The sequence below is a fragment of the Megalopta genalis genome, chromosome 3 (genome assembly GCF_051020955.1).
Source record: "Megalopta genalis isolate 19385.01 chromosome 3, iyMegGena1_principal, whole genome shotgun sequence".
Taxonomy (NCBI): Eukaryota; Metazoa; Arthropoda; class Insecta; order Hymenoptera; family Halictidae; genus Megalopta; species Megalopta genalis.
Window position 1 is genome coordinate 13,649,828 of NC_135015.1, and position 21,068 is coordinate 13,670,895.

Below are 21,068 nucleotides of genomic sequence, written 5' to 3' on the forward strand. Positions count from 1 at the left end.
TAATCAAACACATCAGAGGCAGCTAAAGCAAACGCGCACGGGTCCGTGGTAAAAGAGAGGACGTGGCCGGCGCACAGGTTCTCCGAGCAATTAGCGGCGATGTCCGATCGAAAGTAAACAGATAATGTCGCGCCGATAGTGCAGCCTGCTGGGTCTATCGATCGCGGGACGACGGATCGCGATCGGATAATCTCGGCCGAAAGGAACTTTAGCCCGGAGTGGCCCAGTTCGAGGGGACCTCGGGAGAATTCCGAGGCACGGACGAGGCCGAAGGAAAATCGAATTTCCACGCCGGGAAACGATTTAATTCGCTCGACTGACCCACTTCCCGTCGACGCAATTTCATCCCGCGCGATCAAACTATCCCTCGCGATGGAGGCTGCGCGACCCTCGGACTCCTAATAACCTTCGTATTCCACTCATTAACACGTTCCGTGGCGAGCTTTTTTTACTCGAATCTTCACACTTTGATATTTTACTAAAACTTGATGTATTACGTGCAATTATTAATTCTCGTACACATAACAACGTAACAAAAACTTATCAACGCCCATTCTTGCGGTGGAAATTGATTCTCCGGTTCTAAATTTCTTGTAAACAATTTGTTCAGTTCACTAAGTAAACATGCAAGCGTGTACCATCGATGGTACACGTGGCACGGAACGTGTTAAGTCTACGCTGCCCGGTACGATTACAGAGCATCATCTTTGTCGCAATTTTCCTGGTTCAGCTGTTTCGTTCTGGCATGCTCATGCGTACAGGGTGTTTCATCCGAACGGTCGCACCGATTTTCGAGGCACTTCCGCTGATCTGACAAAAAAATGTTTCGAATAAAAGTTAACGAGTACGGTAATGTCTCCCTAATTGACGCTCGGATCGTGCAGAAAAATGGACAATCTGGGAAGCGGAGATACGATTGTTCGAGACTTGCAGCTCATTTTTACGGATGTTGACAATCGATAACCATCAAAAGCGAGCCACAAGGCTCGAACAATCGTATCTCCTCTTCCAAAATTGTCAAGTTTTGTGGACAATCTGAGCGTCAATTAGAGAGACATTACTGTACTTCGAGGAGAACAAGCAGCAATAATAAAAATTTCGAAAAATTTGTTTTTCCGATTAAAACTTTGTCGCCTTGACTCTCTTTTAAATAGCACTATGTATTTTTGATCTTACGGCGTTACAGCTGATCGTAAAACGAATTCAACGACCTGCTGCGCAACGAACTTCGAATGAATTTTAGCTTAGAAATTCGCAATTTTCCTGCGCGTTAGTGAAACGCGCGAGTAACACGGAGTCAGCGATACATTCGAGCTGACTGTAAACAGTAAAGGTCAACGTGTAGTAGGTCGTTGAATTCGTTTTTCTTTTTTTTTTCGTCAGATATAACGCTATAAAGTCGAAAATACATAGCGCTATTTAAAAAAAGTCAAGGTGACCCGAGCTTTTTATCGAATAAAAAGTGTTTTGCGAAATTTTTATTATTACACTTTTTGTTCTCCTCGAGGTACTCGTTAACTTTTATTCGGAAGTCAGCGATACATTCGAGCTGACTGTAAACAGTAAAGGTCAACGTGTAGTAGGTCGTTGAATTCGTTTTTCTTTTTTTTTCGTCAGATATAACGCTATAAAGTCGAAAATACATAGCGCTATTTAGAAAAGTCAAGGTGATCCGAGCTTTTTATCGAATAAAAAGTGTTTTGCGAAATTTTTATTATTACACTTTTTGTTCTCCTCGAGGTATTTATTAACTTTTATTCGGAAGTCAGCGATACATTCGAGCTGACTGTAAACAGTAAAGGTCAACGTGTAGTAGGTCGTTGAATTAGTTTTTCTTTTTTTTTCGTCAGCTATAACGCTATAAAGTCGAAAATACATAGCGCTATTTATAAAAAGTCAAGGTGACCCGAGCTTTTTATCGAATAAAAAGTATTTTGCGAAATTTTTATTATTATACTTTGTTTTCCTCGAGATACTGATTAACTTTTATTCAGAACATCTTTTTGTCAGATTAACGTAAATGTCTGAAAAATCGAACACCCTGTACACAAGAATCTGATTGTTACAAACGGAACACGTTATCGACGAATCGACACGAACGGAACGACGAACTCGTTGACGAGTTAACACGATCGCTGGACTGTGGATTTTTATGCAAAGTAAAGGTTGTTCGCGTTGTTTTTGCAAATAGACGCTGCGTCGATGTTCGCGTTTCTGTCGTTAATTATTGTAATAAGTTGGAAATAATGCAACGGTGATCGTAAATTCTTGAAACGGTTTCACCATTTTACCTTTTAATTGTCATTAAAAGCGATACGTTCCGTCGATTAGGCCCACAGCCTGTGTCGTCGTCGAATATCCATACTAATCCTTGCATCGGCACACACATGTATGTATGCATATTCTTCGTAAGCAAACGCAATTATTTGAACACGTGCGCATGCATAAGCTCTCCGTATGCGATCGTACACTTTATGAACGCGTATATACATTCTTCGGAAATTGTACAACAAGTATCCGATGTTCAGCAATTTTACAAGCATTAGACGTTCGGGCAACAATTTGTCGGCCGTAAAAAATAAAACCAGTTAGAACGAACGTAGAAAGGAATTACAAGGGGAAAAGCGGCTTACGGCTCAAACTGGGATTAATCGGCGAGGTTCAGCGTGTGCAAAACGATGCTATCGGGTTATCTAACCCTGAAGAATTATGAAATAACGCGCAACGCATTCTTATGTAATAGGGGTTTCGCGACGTGCGCGCGCGCGGCCCGCAGTTATGCGCGGACGACAGCGTCGAATGAATGGAAATGGGTGCAGCGACTGCACTCTGCGACCGGGCAGCGTTTATAAATTAGTAATGGAAAAATTGTCGGCCCGCTGGGAGAAGATAATACGAGCGGTATGTAGAGCTATTGTCTTCGGCAAGGTACTGTCTGATCCCACTTGCGCTTTAATTATCCCTCCCGTTTAATACGCAATCGAAGCTAAACAAAGAAGAAAGAAACTTGCCTCGATACGGAAAAAAGAATATTGCGGAAAAAGGAACATTGTTGTTGCGCCGAACAGATAATCAATAACAAGCGATCGAATGATAATTAGTAAGTAACAATTGAAATTCGATTTACCAATGAGGAATAAATCGTGCTGTTTTATATAATTTATCTAGATCCATGTAAACGATAAGTGATTATTTCTGTGTTTTCTATAAACTTACAAATAACAAGTGATCTTTTATTTGAATAATCATTAATGCTAAATCTCAAAATCACCGCTTCCTTATTATATTTATATTATTATATATTACATATATATTATTATATATTATATATATTATTATATATATTATTATATATATTATTATATATATTATTATATATATTATTATATATTATATATATTATTATATATTATATATATATATTGTTATATTATATATATAATTCTGCAAACTTTAGAGAAACTTCATGGAAAATGCTTGAATAAGTTACATTATTCGAGTAAATTTTATAATAAAAATTTCACGAGCTTCCAATAATTTCGTCCTCCTCATTTTTTACGAGGTGTTAAAATGAACGATTGCTCAATGAACGTTGCAATCGTCAGGCTATTGTCAATCGGGAGAAGGTGATCGCCTAACGGAGCAAAAGTGCGATAAGCTTCGCGCGGCGCGCAACAAATGTTTTCAAGAAAGTGCGGCGTTCTAAGGGTTAAAGGCGACAATGCAAGGTCGTTATCGGTGGATTGTAAGGGTGCGGGATAAGCAAATAATGCGAGCCCTCGAGACCGATCGAGCACTCGTTAACGCACGGATGCCCTTTTAATTGCGGCGTATCGGTGTGCTGGCACGGCGACAGAAAGGGTGAGAAAAACGCATACACCGCGCGGGCAAGCTGGAGGCAGAAAAAGCTCGACGCGGCAGCAGCGAAGCGCCGACGACGGCTCTCAGTCGTCGAAAAGACGGCGAAGAATGGCCGCGGAAGTGGAGGGCGCGATTCACGAGGGCACCAACGCACTCCGCACTCTGCGCTACGAACACCCTTTTGTTAGTCACGATTAAACGCGCGAGAAACCACCGGCGTGTGTCTCTGATCCTCCGGGCTACGGTTTCGGCAAAGGGTCGCCCCCTTTCCTTTTCGACACCATCGTCGCGCGTCTCGCCACTCGATTCTTTCCCTTTTACCACGGTCACGTAATTCCCTTCGAGTACACACTCCCGCCGACTGTTTCGTCTAATGCACCCATTACGGCGGCGCAGTCGATTCCGACAGCAAATTCTCCCCAATTTTCCGTCAGCTTGTAAACAAGAATTGAGAACTTCGAGACAAACGAGACACAAGGCTCGAATAATCGTATCTCCGCTTTCCAAATTGTTCATTTTTGTGCGCAATCTGAGCGCGAATTAGGGAGAAATTACTGTAACTGGTTTCAAAACTTTTCGTTTCGGAATGCTCGAATTTGTAAATTCATTGGAAACGATTTAATGCATTTCTTGAATGGGGCACAAAGGGTCTAGCTGATTAAGATGGTCAAAATTGCCCTTAGAGGTTTTTTTAATGAGCCCTATACCGTTCGATAACTGACCAAGAAAGACAGATCTGTGCAAAATTTCAACCCTGTAACTTGCCCGTGAGGGTAAGTTACATTCGCAGTAATCGAATATATTCGAAACATAACAAAAAGTATTAAAAAAGAATTAGTCCCACTGACCTAGTGACCTACTGACCTATTAACCTATTAACCTACTGATCAATTAACCTATTAACAAAATGACCTATTAACCTATTAACCGAATGACCTATTAACATAATAACTTATTAACTTATTAACTTATTAACCTATTAACTTATTAACTTATTAACCTATTAAACTATTAACCTATTAAGCTATTAACCTATTAATCTATTAATCTATTAATCTATTAATCTATTAACCTATTAACCTATTAACCAATTAACCTATTAACCCATTAACCTATTAGCCCATTAACCTATTAACTTAATAGGTTAATAGACTAATAGGTTAATAGAATAGATTAATTGGTTAATAAGTTAATAGATTAATTGGTTAATAAGTTAATAAGTTATTATGTTAATAGGTTAATAACCTATTAACCTATTAACCTATTAACCTATTAACCTATTAACCTATTACCTATTAACTTATTAACCTACCAACTTATTAACTTATTAACATACAATTTAGAGGAAGAAATAACTTTGTAAATGCCTACTTTGGAATCAAAAAACTGAAGTGAAGCAAGTTTTCATTAAACTTCTTTCACTTAAGTTTACAGTAAGTAACCTCGCAATGTGCAAAGCACGCGATTGATACCGAAAGGATGTATCAAATTGATGGTATAGACTAACGTGAGTTAAGGTGTTCGAAAGTTTGTTCGACGCATCCGACCTCAAAGGGGGTTCTTCTCCTCGTCGTTTCTTAGCTAAATGGATTATCCGACCCTATCAACGGAACTTGCCAGTACAGTTCATGCATACTGTCACGTTACAAACAATGAAAATCGCACATGACATATGACATTTATATTTTCACTTTTCCTAGCGGATTTAGCTTTTTAAGGAAACATAGAACCGCACTCCAATGACCGCGCTCAGAGATTACACCCACGAGGTGGCGCCGGCCAAACTTTCGACACTTGCTATCGTATACAAAAGCGGTGCACACGTTACCGAGAAAATCCTCGATATCGAAGACGCTCATTCTGCTTGAGACGGATGCCTCGGCGGCATCGGTGCTCTAGGTGCAGCAAGACTGACTTTGCACTGGTTGCTCGATAGCGAGGAAACGATACGCCGATAAGATTAAACACGAGGCCAGATAACGCTATCGAATCGGTGGCTCCTTATATGGAAGAAATCTAGAGAGGCTGATAATCACGGGAGATACCGGTCGCACCATTATCTAGTATTCTTTACAATGCACTCGTCTGCTACATCTGCTCTCGCAGCTAGTCCGCGAACATTTATTGCATTCGTGGGAATACCTCGCGTTTTGTATCTCTCGGATCTCGCTTCGCGCGCTAACCGATAAAACTGAGACCGTTGATACGGACCTTCCTATCCTATGCAACTTGCTGACCAGTTTCCATTGCGGCGAAATGCTAATGAAAAAGGCTAACGCGTAATTGCCGCTATTTACGTGCACGGAAGACTGAGTCAACCAAAAGTGTGCAATTTTTGGGCTTCGAACCGTTCTGTAAATCCGGAAGCTATCATAATATCAGTTATATAAAGTTATATAAGTTATATAAAGTTGCAACTACTATTACAAATAAATGCGATTATTATTAGATCCGTGGATTTTGCATTTGCAACGAAATTTCGGCAAATTTCGGATGGTCGAGGGATGATCGATACGTTCGATCGAAACATCAAGTTCGTACGAATTTTCCTGTAACGATATTTTGAATTTTATTCGTAAGTTTTTCTTTTTTCTTTTAACGTGGTCGCATTAACTGCAATGGCGTTACCAACTACATGGGTCAAGATTAACTATACTGAATTGTATTGGGTTGGCAACTAAGTAATAGCCGATTTCAGTTATAGATGTCTCTCACTCCCATTTTTATGATATCCGTAAATGTTATATTGTAAAATTATTATTATTATTATTATGTTATTTTTTATTATCGGTGAATGTTAGCAACTGGACAAATTGAATGCAGCGGTCAAGGAAAAGCGACCAGAATTGGTCGATCGTAAAGGTGTCATTTTCCAGCAGGACAATGCTAGGCCGCACACGCCTTCGTGGTAAAACTTTTAACCCTTTGCACTAGAATGGCGACTCTGAGGCGCCACTAAAAATTGGTGTACCATTTTTCAAAATCATTCTAAGAGCATCGGACTCGTTTCTACTTGAAAAGAAACTATTAAAATTGCATTGTACTTGTCAACAGGCTCAATTTCATGTGCATAAGTCGCAATAAATTATATGAAAAAGAACTACTATAGATCAGAAATCATGTTTTGGATTTCGAATTCGAATAGCTTCGACCGCAAAGGCTTAACGATGATGACGCTGTAAAGTCTCACTTAACTCAGTTTTTGGCCGAAAAGGACCAGACTTTCTACGAGCGTGGAATTTTCAAGTTGTCAGAGAGATGGCAAAAGGTCATCGAACAAAATGGAAAATACATTACAGATTAAACTGTAATGTAATGTAATGTAATTTACTTCCAAGTAAAAAAAATTTTTTATTTCATCGAACAAATCGGCAATTACTTAGTTGCCAACCCAATATAATAATATAATTGGTATTTAATAAATATAATAATAATACTAATATAATTATATAATAATATAATAATAATAAAATAAAATAAAATATAATATAATATAATATATATAATAATAATAATACCAATATAATTAGTATTTATATTGGCATGGGTAACTACGACAGAAAATGTATAACGAGTCGTACGGATTAAATGGACTTGAAGAAAAGTTGGACGTTCCCGATATTAATTGTTCATAAAACGTTATATCGATGATTAGAATGGCAAACGAGTTCAGGAAAACAAAACTTGATCTCATCGTCGTAAAATCTTGCTCCCTGCGACGTTCATTTCGTTACGGATTACGAGCATTTCGTCTGTACGATTCGAAACGGTTTAACGACCCGTAAATAAACACAAATAAATAATAATAATAATCTACGAAGACCGGTGCTAAAAACAACTAGCGGACGCGTTCGAATTATATTCAAATGATTCGGAGGCAAAAATTGCTTGCAATTAATGCGGAACGGGTCTTACTTTACACGAAGATCGCGCGGTCTATTCATTACGGCACACGAATAAATGAATTTATTCAGCAATTTCCCACAAAGCATGTCGTAACAGTAATCACGACTGACGTAATTACAAGACAAACGCGGCCCGAGGAATCCACGATTCGAATAATCGTCGAAGTCGTTGCTACCGAAGGAGCAGAATATTTCATATTCTGAAATTGTTCCTGTAACAAAGCGCGAACTAGGATCAAGCGAACGTAAAATAAATTAGCGTAGAGAATAGTATAAATAAATTAGCGGCACGTCGGCTCGTTCGCGGTGTTAGTGACGCAACACGGCGTAGCAACGGAAAAGTTGGAGAACCAGGAAAATGGCGGCCCCGCCGTGGAACGATTTTCCCGGCGTCCCTCGGATACAATGGCGGCTTCGATGGTCGTGAATCGAGTCGAATTTCGGTGAGGAAAGGTGGTGCCCACGCGTCGTTGAGCAAGAACACACGACTATTAACAGAAACTGCGAAACTAGGCCATGGCCAATCGCGGAATGAATGGCCACTCGAACGCGCGCTCGGTCCTGCTCGCTCGCGCTCGCCGGCAATCGCTCGTTCGCGCTGCGATACTCTCCGCGGAACTCCGCGAGGATTCGCAGGATTTCCAATTGCAGTAATTTCTCCCTAATTCGCGCCAAGATCGCGCAAAAAAATGGCAAATTTGGGAATGGGAGACACGATTATTGGAGCCTTGCGGCTCGTTTTTATGGCTGTTGACAATCGGTAACTATAAAAACGAGCCGCAAGGCTCCAATAATCGTGTCTCCCATTCTCAAATTTGCCATTTTTTTGCGCGATCTGGACGCGAATTATGGCTGTTGACAATCGGTAACTATAAAAACGAGCCGCAAGGCTCGAATAATCGTATCTGCTCTTCCCAAATTTGCCATTTTTGTGCGGAATCTGGGCGCGAATTAGGGAGAAATTACTATACACGGCTATCTCCCGATGGCAGCGTGAAAAAAAAGCGACAACAAGGAAGTCAAATATCGCGCTCAACAACAGAGAAACTTGTTGATATTTAACGCTGGATTACGATAAAAGCTCTCTCTCTCTCTCTCTCTCTCTCTCTCTCTCAGGCTTGAAAAGTCCCCTCGAGCCGAGGCCCGGCTGGATCGGTAATCGCTCGACAAATATTGTAACCGATTTCGGAAACACGGTCTTAAGAAATTCCAAAGCGGTTGCGCATATCGCAGAAGCTTGCTCGATAAACGAACAAACATCGGGGCCCGAGGAATTTTCTGCACGCAGAAAAATCGGGGAATTAACGCGGCTCAGTGGGCAGCAGCAGCATTTTATCCTCAAGGAAATCAAGTTTTTGATAGCAGTTTCGCAGTGTATTCTATAAGATTCTAAGAAACGATCTAATTTCGTAGCGGTCCATTTAAGGCGAAAGCAAATATTTATAGTCGCAAGTGTGCAGAGCCTAGATATTTATGCGAAATAGAAGATTGTTTGCATTCGTTACAGGCGACAGAACCGCTTTGGTATGTCGTCCTTTCTTTAATCATTTCGGAAAGATTTTTTTAAAGTTGTTCGTTTTCTTTCTTTTTTTTTCGCAGATCGAGAATGCATTTCAAGCAGTAAGAAAATTCAATGAATCGTAGAGTATCTTTTTTAATAGTTGAAGCTATTAAAGCACGAGACAAATTTTTGATGTGTCTTTTATTTCCTCTACAACTAATGCGAACAAATTCTGTTTCGCATAAAGATCCACCGTTTAGTGATGAATAACGGATAATGATTTAAAGCGACTCACACGACATCTACCGATGGAATTCTGCAACGTATCCTGAAGAACAATTACACAACGATTCGTACGAACAAAAAGTAATCGTCGAATAATTCGAATAATTTCTATTCTTCCGTACTTTCTTGAATCTATCATTTCTTCCGCCATTGTTATTATCTTCCTCTTGTCTTTCATTTTATTGTATATTTGTATATATTTTTATTTATATATATTATTGATTTCACATATATTTATATTATATTATATTTATACTATTATATTTATACTATTTATTTATACTATAAATATAATAGTATAAATATAATATAATATAAATATACGTGAAATCATATATATATATATATATTTATACATATATTTATACTATTTTTGTACTATTATATTTATATATATTTATACTATATTTATATATATATATATATATATATATATATATATATATATATATATTGTATATTTATAACTCTCTCTACAATCCCGTATATGTACACTAAACTCTCCCTAATATTCCATCAGCTTGTGAACAAAAATATGGAGATCCAAGACTCGAATAATCGTATCTCCTCTTCCCAAACTGTCCATTAAAGTAATCAGTAAATTAAATTGCCCGTTACAAGCTGAAGGAAAATCGCCGAAAATCTACCGTACAAATGAAAGAAATGATTATTATCATGATTGAATTCTAATCGAAGATCGCGCTCGAACAGTGGCCGCCTAGCATGCTGCATCCTATCGACCTAAAAACGATCGGAACATTCGCGCAGCGTTTGCCAGCACGGTATAAATGGCGATAGCTGGAAGTGTACCGTGGCAGTGTTTCTCGATCGAAACAGGTTTTCCGTTCGATTCCCCTGCAACCAGCGACGAACGACTGGCACGCCGTGGCGATCGAGCGCCATTGAAACGGGACAACGCTGATCCCCTCGGATTATCCGATGAGCCAGTCAAATGGAATTAGGCAACGAGAATGTATTACATAAACGCGAACGTTGCCGCACCGCGAAACGCGGTAACAGATGTTTTGTTACCTCCGTACGGTCCCGGGCACCGACGAACCGCGCGTGACGTTACTTTTCACGGTCCGGCGATGTCGCCGCTCGCCGATGCGTGGAAACCACGCTCGCGAAGTGTCAAGTGCGCACGAGAAAATCCCGATCCATGGAGGATCGATGGAAAAATTCAGCCGAAGCGCGATCCCCGAGTCGCGGATCGTTCTTGGAAAATGCCGCGACTTCGAAGCACTTTGGTTCAAGTTTCAACTCAAAGTGGGCAAGTTGCTCGAGGACAGAGTTGGGAATTATTCGGATTCTTTCGAATAAATTGTTTATCTGAGATAATTTATCCGAATGAATTCCTTTCAGTCGATTATTTTGTCATATTTTAGTCTATTTATAAATAATAATAATAATAATAATAATAATAATAATATCTAATTATAAATAATAATAAATATTCTATTTATATAATAATAATAAATCAATCAAATAATAATAATAATATCTAATTATAAATAATAATAATAATAATAATAATAATAATAATAATAATAATAATAATAATAATATCTAATTATAAATAATAATAATAATAATATCTAATTATAAATAATAATAATAATAATAATATCTAATTATAAATAATAATAATAATAATATCTAATTATAAATAATAATAATAATAATATCTAATAATAATAATAATAATAATAATTTCTCGAATAATTCGAGAAAGTAACATGAAATGAATAAATCCAGGAAACTATGAAAACGCGCATTATACTCCATTATTTTGATTCAAATTAATTATTTTCTGTGTGAATTCCTGTAGAAATAAATTCGTATTCGAATAAATTTGTATTCGAATGAATTCTCATTCGTGCAGAATTTTATCCGGATAAATTTTAATCTAGATAAATTTGCATTCGATTGAATATTTGTTCCACAGCGTCGAGTAAAATTTTATTTCGTTAAATCTTCATCTTTTAGCCGTCAACCGAATAAAATTGTGTCCTCGAGTAAACCGTTAAAATAAGGATGATTTGCAACAATTTTTTAACAACGTAAAGCACTGATGAAATGCTTTTCGTCACTTTCCGAACATATTCTTTGACATTTCAAGATATATTAATTTCTTTTTTTGCTTACATTTTATCGACGTTTACCGAAATAATATATCCGTGCTCTGAACATTTATCGAAATAAAAATTTCACGTAAAAATCACACTTTTGTTGACGCGCGTATTATCATCCCAATTTGTATTTTCATTTGTATTTTTTTTCATCATTGTATTTTTCTTTGTACAGTATTTACGTTCATACGATGATTTCCACGTCAGGAAGGAAAGATATTTTAGATCGCACGCCGATGAAGATCCATTATTTCGCTAAACATCGATAAAATGTAACGACGGAAAAATTGATGTACAATAATGTCTCCCTAACTGACGCTAAGATTGTGCAGAAAACTGGACAATTTGGGAAGAGGAGATGCGATTACTCGAGCCTTGTACCTCGTTTTATATAGTTGTCGACAATTCGTAACTATAAAAGCAAACCGCAAGGCTCGAACAATCGTATCTCCTCTTCCCAAATTGTCCATTTTTGTGGGCAACCTGAGCGTCAATTAGAGAGACATTACCGTATCTTGAAATGTCAATGAATATACAGGGTGTCCCAGGTTTTAATGTTCAAACTTTGCCAGTGTATTCTGTGGCACAAAGTAAGAAAAAAATATTATGTAAACATAGGTCATATAGAGCTTTGTTAATAAGTTATAACAAAAATTCAGAATAGGAATAGTAATCAACTTGCTGTTACTGCGAGCATTGGCTTGAATAGATCAGCACATACCGTGTGTTTATTAATACATTTCGAAATGTCTACCATTGTTGACAATACATGATTAACACATTGCGGACGGGGCTCTGCGCGTTCAACACGCCCTCAAAGACCGCACATTTTCGAACGCTCCAAAAACATGCTTGGCAAGTAACAGGAAGCGGATACGCACATTTCTAATTTGCATTTAGTATTCTTAAATAATACTATATATACATAGTTTATATATCTGTTTATTATATAAAATTTTTTACATTTTAACTATTATTTATTATACAAATTTGAATATTGATTTAGAGTGGCTATAATGACTGATCATTTCTACATGCTTGGAATGATTCATTTGTTTCGCTAAAATTACTTAGGAATGCGGGAGGCTTCGTTACCATGGTTACGTAACAGAAATATTTGCGGCTGGTTGCTTGTTGCCGATTAAATAAAAAAAACATGAAAACGAGATATCTCGTGACCCGTCCGCAACGTTCAATTTGCTAAAAACGAGATATCTCGTGAGCCGTCCGCAATGTGTTAACATCGATCGAAGATCGAATTTATGACCGTGCGAATTTCGTTTCTGTTCTCTTCCATTTCATTGAACGCGTTATCAATCCTATTCTGAATTTTTGTTACAACTTCTTAATAAAGCTCTGTGTGACCTATGTTTAGAAAACATTGTTTTCTTACTTTGTGCCATAGAATATACCGACAAAGTTTGAACATTCAAACCTGGGACACCCTGTATATGGAAAGCGACGAAAAGTTTCATCGATGTTCCACGTTACCAAACAACAGAATCATCCTAATTCTAAGAATTAACTCGAGGCTCCCCATTAAAGCGTTTGCTTCTCGAAACCCGCCACGTGCTGCTAATCCCCGTAAAAAGTATGTAATCCGTTCGATTACGGCACGACGGAAATTCGTTTCTAAATCTGACGGAAGAACACCGTCGCCCGCGTACGGCAGTCGACGCGTTAATTTCGTTCGAGCGACGCAGCGAATTCAGCGTCGACGTGGCAAAGGGAGACCTTGAGAAGATCATTAGTTTGTTTTTTCCTGGCGTTCGACTCGAACGAGCCGCGACTTTTCGCGACGGACACCGCGGTACCGGCGGATCGATCGGATGACGAATTTTCGTCGCGAGGAAAGTAAGCGGAAAATGTCGGAAGAAAATCCGCGGTCTAGACGGCCGCGGCTTCAGAGAAGTGGGCCATTTTCATCGCGAGACTGCCCGGTCGCGAAACGGCGGTTCGAGTTAATTGCTCGTCGCCGGGCCCGATTCAGATATTAACTTACGAGCTAATCTAGCCGGCAGCCTCGTAATCTACCGGCGGCTAATGAAAATAAAGAGAGGTCGTTGGACCCTCTCGGGAGCAAACGGCAACGAAGTCACGTTCCGGCGACGACGACAATGAATAAAAGGGCACTCCGCTGGATTACCCTTTAATAACTCGCTGGAACCACGCGTCCATTACACTGTACATACTGTATAAGTGTATACCATGTAATGCACATACATACAATGTATGTATATGTATATATATTACACGACCGAACGGAACCAGAATCGTGGTGCTGCCTCGCGGAAACTTTCACCTTAATTCTCGACCGTGCCGCGACAACATTTACCTTGTATTCTAGACGGTGGTTTGCACGCGATCGACGCTCCCAGCCCAGCAATTACGGGAGATTTAACTTTTTCTTGGAAATCGAGCCTTATCGGGATCGCGACGCGGGTTCCTATTTTCGCAAGCTGTCTACCGTCTCCGTGTACTTTTTTTCCATTTCCGACAACCCGCCGGTATTTAAACCGTTATAATTTCGTAACGAATAGTCGCACGACGACGAACCCGGAGTCGATTTGAAGCCCGAAGCCTCTGCTTTTACAATCCGTGGTTCAGATTGTTCTCCGGCCTGATTTTTTCCAGGATACAGCTGGTGGAAAATCGAATGACGCGGAAAGCCGAAGACACGACTTTGCTCGAAATTGCGACAAATTCGAACGTCTCCGGAAACGTCGGAAAATTTTGTTCGCGAATGAATCGACGACGGATTCGAAGAGTGAAGTCTCCTCTTTGCAACGACTCCTCGAAACTTGGTCTACGATTTTTTCTAGGCGTTTTATGGAACGGACACGGGGAACGAGTTACGGTAGCGTGAAGCTCTCGTTCGTGCGCACATTCTTCGTTCGAAGCTCGGCAAAGTGTGCTGAAAAAAATCGCACGCAAAAAGAATCATTCTGTCGTAAAAATAAAGCTTCGATTTTCACACCTGCGTTAGTATCGGTCATTTAAAAAATTCTCTAGCGAATTTACACACGTTTGAATCCGTAACATTTTCAAGAAAGCGTATGTATCCGGTTTCCCAGCTTGCGATGTAACGCAAACACATGTTACAGGAAAACGAACGATGCCAGGCAAAAGTGGAAGCTTCGAGCTTCAAAACGAGACCACGTTTATTGTCGGACGCGTCTTTTTTACGGAGTTACAGCAGTTCGAACAGCGACGATTTGTCGTACGGAAAACGTTGCCGCGGTAAAAAAGTCGATTTCTCTTTGAACAGTTTCGACGATGGTCGCCGTTGGGTACGCGATTCCGGCAGAGGATTCTCGGGACGGCTCGCGTGACTTCGAGATGCCTGTAAATTACGGAATCGATAGGATACGCGGGCCCGTTTACGTAAATCCGTTTTCCCATAGCACGGCTCGTTTGCCTCTGCGACGCTGTGTAATCCACGGCTGAGACCTTGGGAAACCGATCTCGTCGCGAGACGTCGTTTCACGACACGCGTCTAGACCGTCTCGCCGACGGCGTGCCGTTTTTCGTAATGCTTTCCCGCGATAACAGGCGTCGCCGTTCATTTCGCCTCTCCGCGAATCAATTTGCCGAGGCGTATCGGGCTCGTCGCCGATTCGATTCTCCAAAGCTTCGGCACGAGATTCCGATCATCCGGAATCGCAACGAATTATCGTCGATCTCTCCCTCGATAATAATTCGCGGGACGCTAACGGTTGATTTGATTCATCGGAGTACACAGATTTGATATTTCCAGAGCGTCTCGACGGTGTCGAGAGAGACTTGGGCGCTCCGAAACGTACGCGGAGCGATGGGCGCGGTTCATCGAAACGCGTTATCGTCGTTAACGATCGCAGATAATTCCGATTAACCGGCTCGTAAGGGCAAACAGAACGACTTCCTACAACTATCTAGTCCGGATAAACCGAGTCCGAAGTGTGATCCGAAGGTGATACCGAGAGGTTTGTTGCGCGGCGCTGACCTTCCGAGCGATCTTAGATAATGATCGACACGCCGTTGTTCGAACCAATTCCAGCCGTCCCAAGGTTCCGCTGCGAGGTTTCAATTACTCAGAGTTTTTCGCTTCGCTCTTGCCCAACGAAACGCCTCGATTTCGTTGGCGTTCCCGCAACGAGCTCGTCGAAGCATCGTCTCGCCGGACGCCGGGAACGCCCGGCGGCCGCCGCTCGGCGTACTAGGCTAACTTTTGATGCGTTTGATCTGTCACGTCGCGGACGCTCGGTAGCAATTTAATTCAATAGAACGAATCTTTCCAATCGTGGACCGGGCCTCCGAGTGAATCACGTTATTGTTCTTCGGCCGCGCGCACACGTGTGCTCGAGCGAGCGCGGCACATTCTTCGCCGGCACGCATGCTGAACGGGGTCGAAAATATCGCTCGAACGAGTTAATTCACGTTCCATCGATCGATGCTACTATGTGCGCGAGATGCTCGGCTTCGATATCGTCGCGATCCATTCAGCATTGTTGCACTAAAAATACGGCAACGTTCAATGGATTGCGTCACGCCGGCGGTTTCTTCTGCGCGACGTGTTCTCGAGCCGCGCGCGGCGACATTCGCGATCGTTGCGGACAGATTTTCCCGATACCAGGAAACGTGTGAAACGAGAAAACTAGTTTCGTCCAGAGTATCGGGACCGGCCGCGGAACATAGACTTAATTCCGATCTCGGTAATGCGTCGAGAGTTCAAAAACGTGTACCACAGTTATGTGCCCTATATATTCTGCTGCTTTATTTATTCTAACTGTAACTGCGGAAACTGTACGAGAAATGTTAATGTTCTCTCGCTATAGACTCTAATTTTCTTTATAAGAAACTTTATGAAGTCTATAATGGTTTTTATAGTATAATAATATTGTTTTAAGCGACTTAACCCTTTGCACTCGAAGCCATATTAACTGTGAATTTAAATTAACTTTTTCCACTTATGGTATTTCCATTTTAGTGACAAAGAGTGCATTTCATGCATACGTAATCGAGTCTTGTGACTCAGACGACAGTTAGACTTTTAACAATTCTTTACACCTAAGCTTTAATATTTTATTTATCTTATACTATATCTTATACTATATTAAATATTATATTAATATATTTATTAAATATTATTTATATTATATTATCTTGGAACGTGGTGTAACAATTTTAGTGGTGCCTTAGAGTCACCACTCGAGTGCAAAGGGTTAACTATTCAAAATTATGACCATTTATACGAATTAAATTTTTTGAGTAAGCAGGCATATAGGCATATAGACGGCATTTTGTCAACTTACAGTGAACTAATGGAGAACTTGAATGGTTTTATGCCGTCAATATAATATCAAATGCTGCACTAAAATTTTCTTGGTTACAATTCCTTGTCACATTGCTGTGATTATCGTTGAAATAAGTGAAAGCGACGGTATTCCGTGCAACCTCGGTAATTGCAACCCTTACCCTATACGTGCTGAGCCGGAGTTCGTAGTTCAATCGGATGGAGGGTGATTCTACGTGGAAGATAAGAAAAAAATTTGGTGCAACTTTCTGTTATCCGGGGCTCCGTTTTCGAGGAAATCGACTTTAAAGTTCGATTCACTTTTGCGAAGGATTTAGTTGTCGTTCATTCTTCTACCGCAGTTGTTCCGTCCGAGATAGTGTTTACAAACGTTGATGGTGAAATTCGGCTTACTATTATCGTTCGCAATAAATAACATTTGTAAATACTGTGACGGAGCCAACTGCGATAGAACAATAGACGCGACAACAAAATCCTCCGCAAAGGTGAACGAACTTTAACCCTAGAAAGATAACCATATGACAACGTACGTAAAAGATAACCATACGCTTCAGAGGCGCATGCTTTTCTAAGGCGTCAATTTTATACTAACAATGGATATTTATTTAAGTTAATCTAGTCATTTTAAAGGTTTGGCATTATTGTAAAAATAAAATGCATTTATATTATATTTTTTCATATTTTAAGTAATTTTAAACTTAAATCACTAGACCTCTATGAAAAATTAACAAAAATCAACAGTCTTCGCAGGCGCCTCTGCGACGTAGGTTATCTTTCTCGGGTTAAAAGTCGACTTTCTCGAAAACGGAGTCCCGGATAAAAGAATGTACCAAATTTTTGTCTTATTTGTTCACGTAGAATCACCTATTGTCCGTCAATGTCCCATTTTTGGGACACTTTCAAATTTTTTTCTTTCAAGAGGTGCGACTTTTAAATATAATACAGGCATTAAAATAGTGAGAACATATCACGTGCTCCATGAAAGTACAATTAAGAATTCCTGTCATTTTGTTTTAAATCATTGTAAACTTCAGGTTGAAACTAATAACCACAATTTAACCAGTTAGCTGTGTTCGACGAGTATACTCGTCATGGAAAAGTGGCAGTATTTTGTGTTACGACGAGTATATTTGTCGTGCGTAAAAAGTAGTGACCACTGGCTGTTTAAATTGTAATTTTTGTGAAAACAAAAACATATACTGAAATTTCAAGATGTTTAGAATATTTTGAGGCCAGACCAGAATAAAACATATGAATAATTATATGAATAATTCGCGATATTGGTGTTCGACATGCAATGTACCATTATGTATCGTTCCTTGCTTCGCAGAATACCACTCTACAGCTTCGATTTGAATGTTTAACTTTCATAAGTATTTGATTTTTCTTGCGTTTTTCGTTCATTATGTATGCAGTACATGTCAATGTCGAATGCATAAGTAAATATTCGTAATAAAATTGTTAATTTTATAAAATAAAACCGTATTTTCGATCCAATATTTCAACAGCGACGCTTGCTCCGTGTTCGACGAGTATACTCGTCGTCGCTTGATTCTCGCGACACATATAGATACGCGCTTTGGAAGGAAGGCGCCACAGCTAACCGGTCAATACTTTCCTTCTATTAATGGATTAAATTGATCTGGGACACGACGAGACGTTCCGGACCAGAGAAACGAAAGATTGACAACAGTGGACACTTACCTTTCGGAAGCGGGTCGACGCTGCTCTGCGCGGAGAACTCGCCGAGGCCCAGGGTTCGATGTTGCTGATGATGGTGATGGTGATGATGATGGTTCTGCGGAGGCGGCGATGCCTCCCTGACACAGCCCATCAGCGTCAGAGCGCCCCCGACGCCTCCGCCACCCCCGCCGCCTCCTCCGCCGCCGCCGGTGGCGGTGCTCGTCGACATCCTGCTGGTCTGAAACACCCCGAAGAACCAGGCCGCTACATAAGACTCTCTGACACGCTGGTACCACGCCGCGAGAAACGAATTCTCCGCCCTTTTCCAGCTCTTCCAGCCATCCATCGTCACACCGTTCCCCGTCGACTCTCTCCCTATGGCAACACGACCGACGGACTCGAACGAGCCGGCACTGCAGCCGATGATCAACACACCCACGCGCGCACCCGAAAAGCCGCGTGCCAGCCAACTCTATGTATGCCCAGACCGAGTCCAAGGGGCTATCGATCCGAGCCAGCTGACCTTAGTCCCCGTTCACACCGACCTTGCACAACGCGTGGCTCTCGGCTGTCTCCTCCGAGAACTATGACCCGCGATCGGTTTTCTAATTAGCGACTAGACACCGTCGTCAGCATCGAAGTGATCAGGGTTATCGCAGGGTGCAACACATCGCAGAAAGTCCCCGGGATTCGAGCTTCGCTAGCTACAATGTTTCACTTCTCAGGATTTAGTTAAATGATGTTCCACTTTTCAGCATTTGTCTTTCGCAGACACCAGCGCGGAGAGCTCCGAGTTCAGATCTTTCGCAGGTAACGACGTTTCACTTTACAGGATTCAACGTTCAAAGGCAGCCGATAGCGTCTTCGAAGGATTTCGTCCTCGCAGGCTGCAACGTCCGCTCGGCTTCCAGGATTCGGACTTCGAAGGCAGACACCAGCGTTTACGCGTCTCGCGAGCTACGACATCACTTGGCCACGGCTCCAGCCTTCACAACCCGAACCACCGGTATCCAGAACCCCGAATTCGACCCTGACGAGCTACAACATCGTCGCGAGGTCCGCGATTCGGCGAGGAAGACACCGGCATAGACACTCCGTCGATTCAGTTTCCGCGTGTCGGACGTGTTCCCTAGTTCCGGGAGAGGCCCGGCGCGATCTATGCTCGATCTCTCGGCGAAATGTACTTTCTCCTACGAGACGAGCCGAAGAAGAGGAAGAGAAGGGTGTCCGGAACCGGGGAGAACAGTCTGTTTCGGGCAGCCAGCGGTTCGTTGTGTAACACCCGGTTACGAAACTTCTCCGCGTTCTGCTCCTCCGTTCTCTCCTGCGCGCGCTCTTCTATCTCTCTCTCTCTTTCTCGCTTTAGGTGCGTCTCGCGGAGGGCAAGGTCACTCCGGCGCGTCGAAGATCGAACGTAGGTGAGGAGAAAATCGGTGGACGCGAGCGACCGGGCCGGAATCCTCGCGGAACTCGGTTAGAGGAGAACGGAGGCGCCCGAGAGAGGGACGCCGGGCACTCTCGCGGAAGAGGATGCACACGATGTCGCAGAGAGGAGGGACGTGGGTAACGTCGGTGTCGACGTCGGCGCCGGTGTTGGTGGTCGTGTTCCTGTGTCTGCGACACACGCTCCCGACGAGAGACGGACACCCGATGCAGCCTCTCTCCGCGTCGACGGGCTCCGGTCTCTGTAGCAATGGGTCAGGAGATGGTCTCCATGGTAACCGGAGCGTGCGAGGGGTGCATAAGAGAGACGGGGAGAGAGTGTGTGTGAGAGAGAGAGAGAGAGAGAGAGAGAGAGCAGTCGTGCATCGATTGCACCCTCGGCTGCCGGACGACCCTGACCTTCGCACAGCTGACGACCACCACGTCGGCTCCGCTTGCTGCTTGATGCTTCTAGCTGCTGCTAGATGCTTCTGATGCTGCGCCGCGGGACCAAGGTTGCCGGGATGGCGAAATTAACGCTGCCGGTTCTCGTTAAGGTATCGTCGACGGCTCGCGTTACGGCTCCACCGCGACGGGACACCTTTTAAACGCAACCCCTCTCTTCTATCTGGCTCGCCCCGTGCCCCTGATTTTCCGACGCACCGGAGATTCAAGCGGATGGACGCGTCGACCGTGAGGCCGGAGCTAGTTTCAGGCTTTAAGGGAGCTAGTTGCGCGACCGGTTCACAAAATCGATTTCTTTTCTGTTTCCCTTGACATCAGTGACGCTATGGGGTGAGTGCCTACGGCTGAGCTTGTTTTGTGATGTACGGGGTTCTGGTCGGTTTTGCTGGGTTTAGTCGATTATTTTAGTTCTAATAGATTCTTCTAGTTGTATTCGGTTCTTTTAGTTTGGGTACGTTCTTCTAGTTCTGATCGTGTTGATCTAGTTCTAATCGGTTCTTTTGGTTATAATTGATTGTTCT

General features: G+C 41.8%; 1 protein-coding gene across 4 annotated transcripts in view; it reads right to left on the reverse strand.

The window, feature by feature from the left end:
• The window catches only part of LOC117229530 (uncharacterized), a 205,486-nt gene that overhangs the window by 64,631 nt on the left and 119,787 nt on the right, over positions 1–21,068 (reverse strand). The window contains exon 3 of one of the 4 annotated variants that reach the window (XM_076520118.1): positions 18,682–18,898. In XM_076520118.1, the coding sequence (XP_076376233.1) occupies positions 18,682–18,889 (208 nt within the window). In that variant the 5' untranslated portion in view covers positions 18,890–18,898. Of the gene's footprint in view, positions 1–5,689; positions 5,794–18,681; positions 19,596–21,068 lie in introns of those variants that run through there. The other 3 variants (XM_033486068.2, XM_076520117.1, XM_076520119.1) reach the window with 3 other exon arrangements.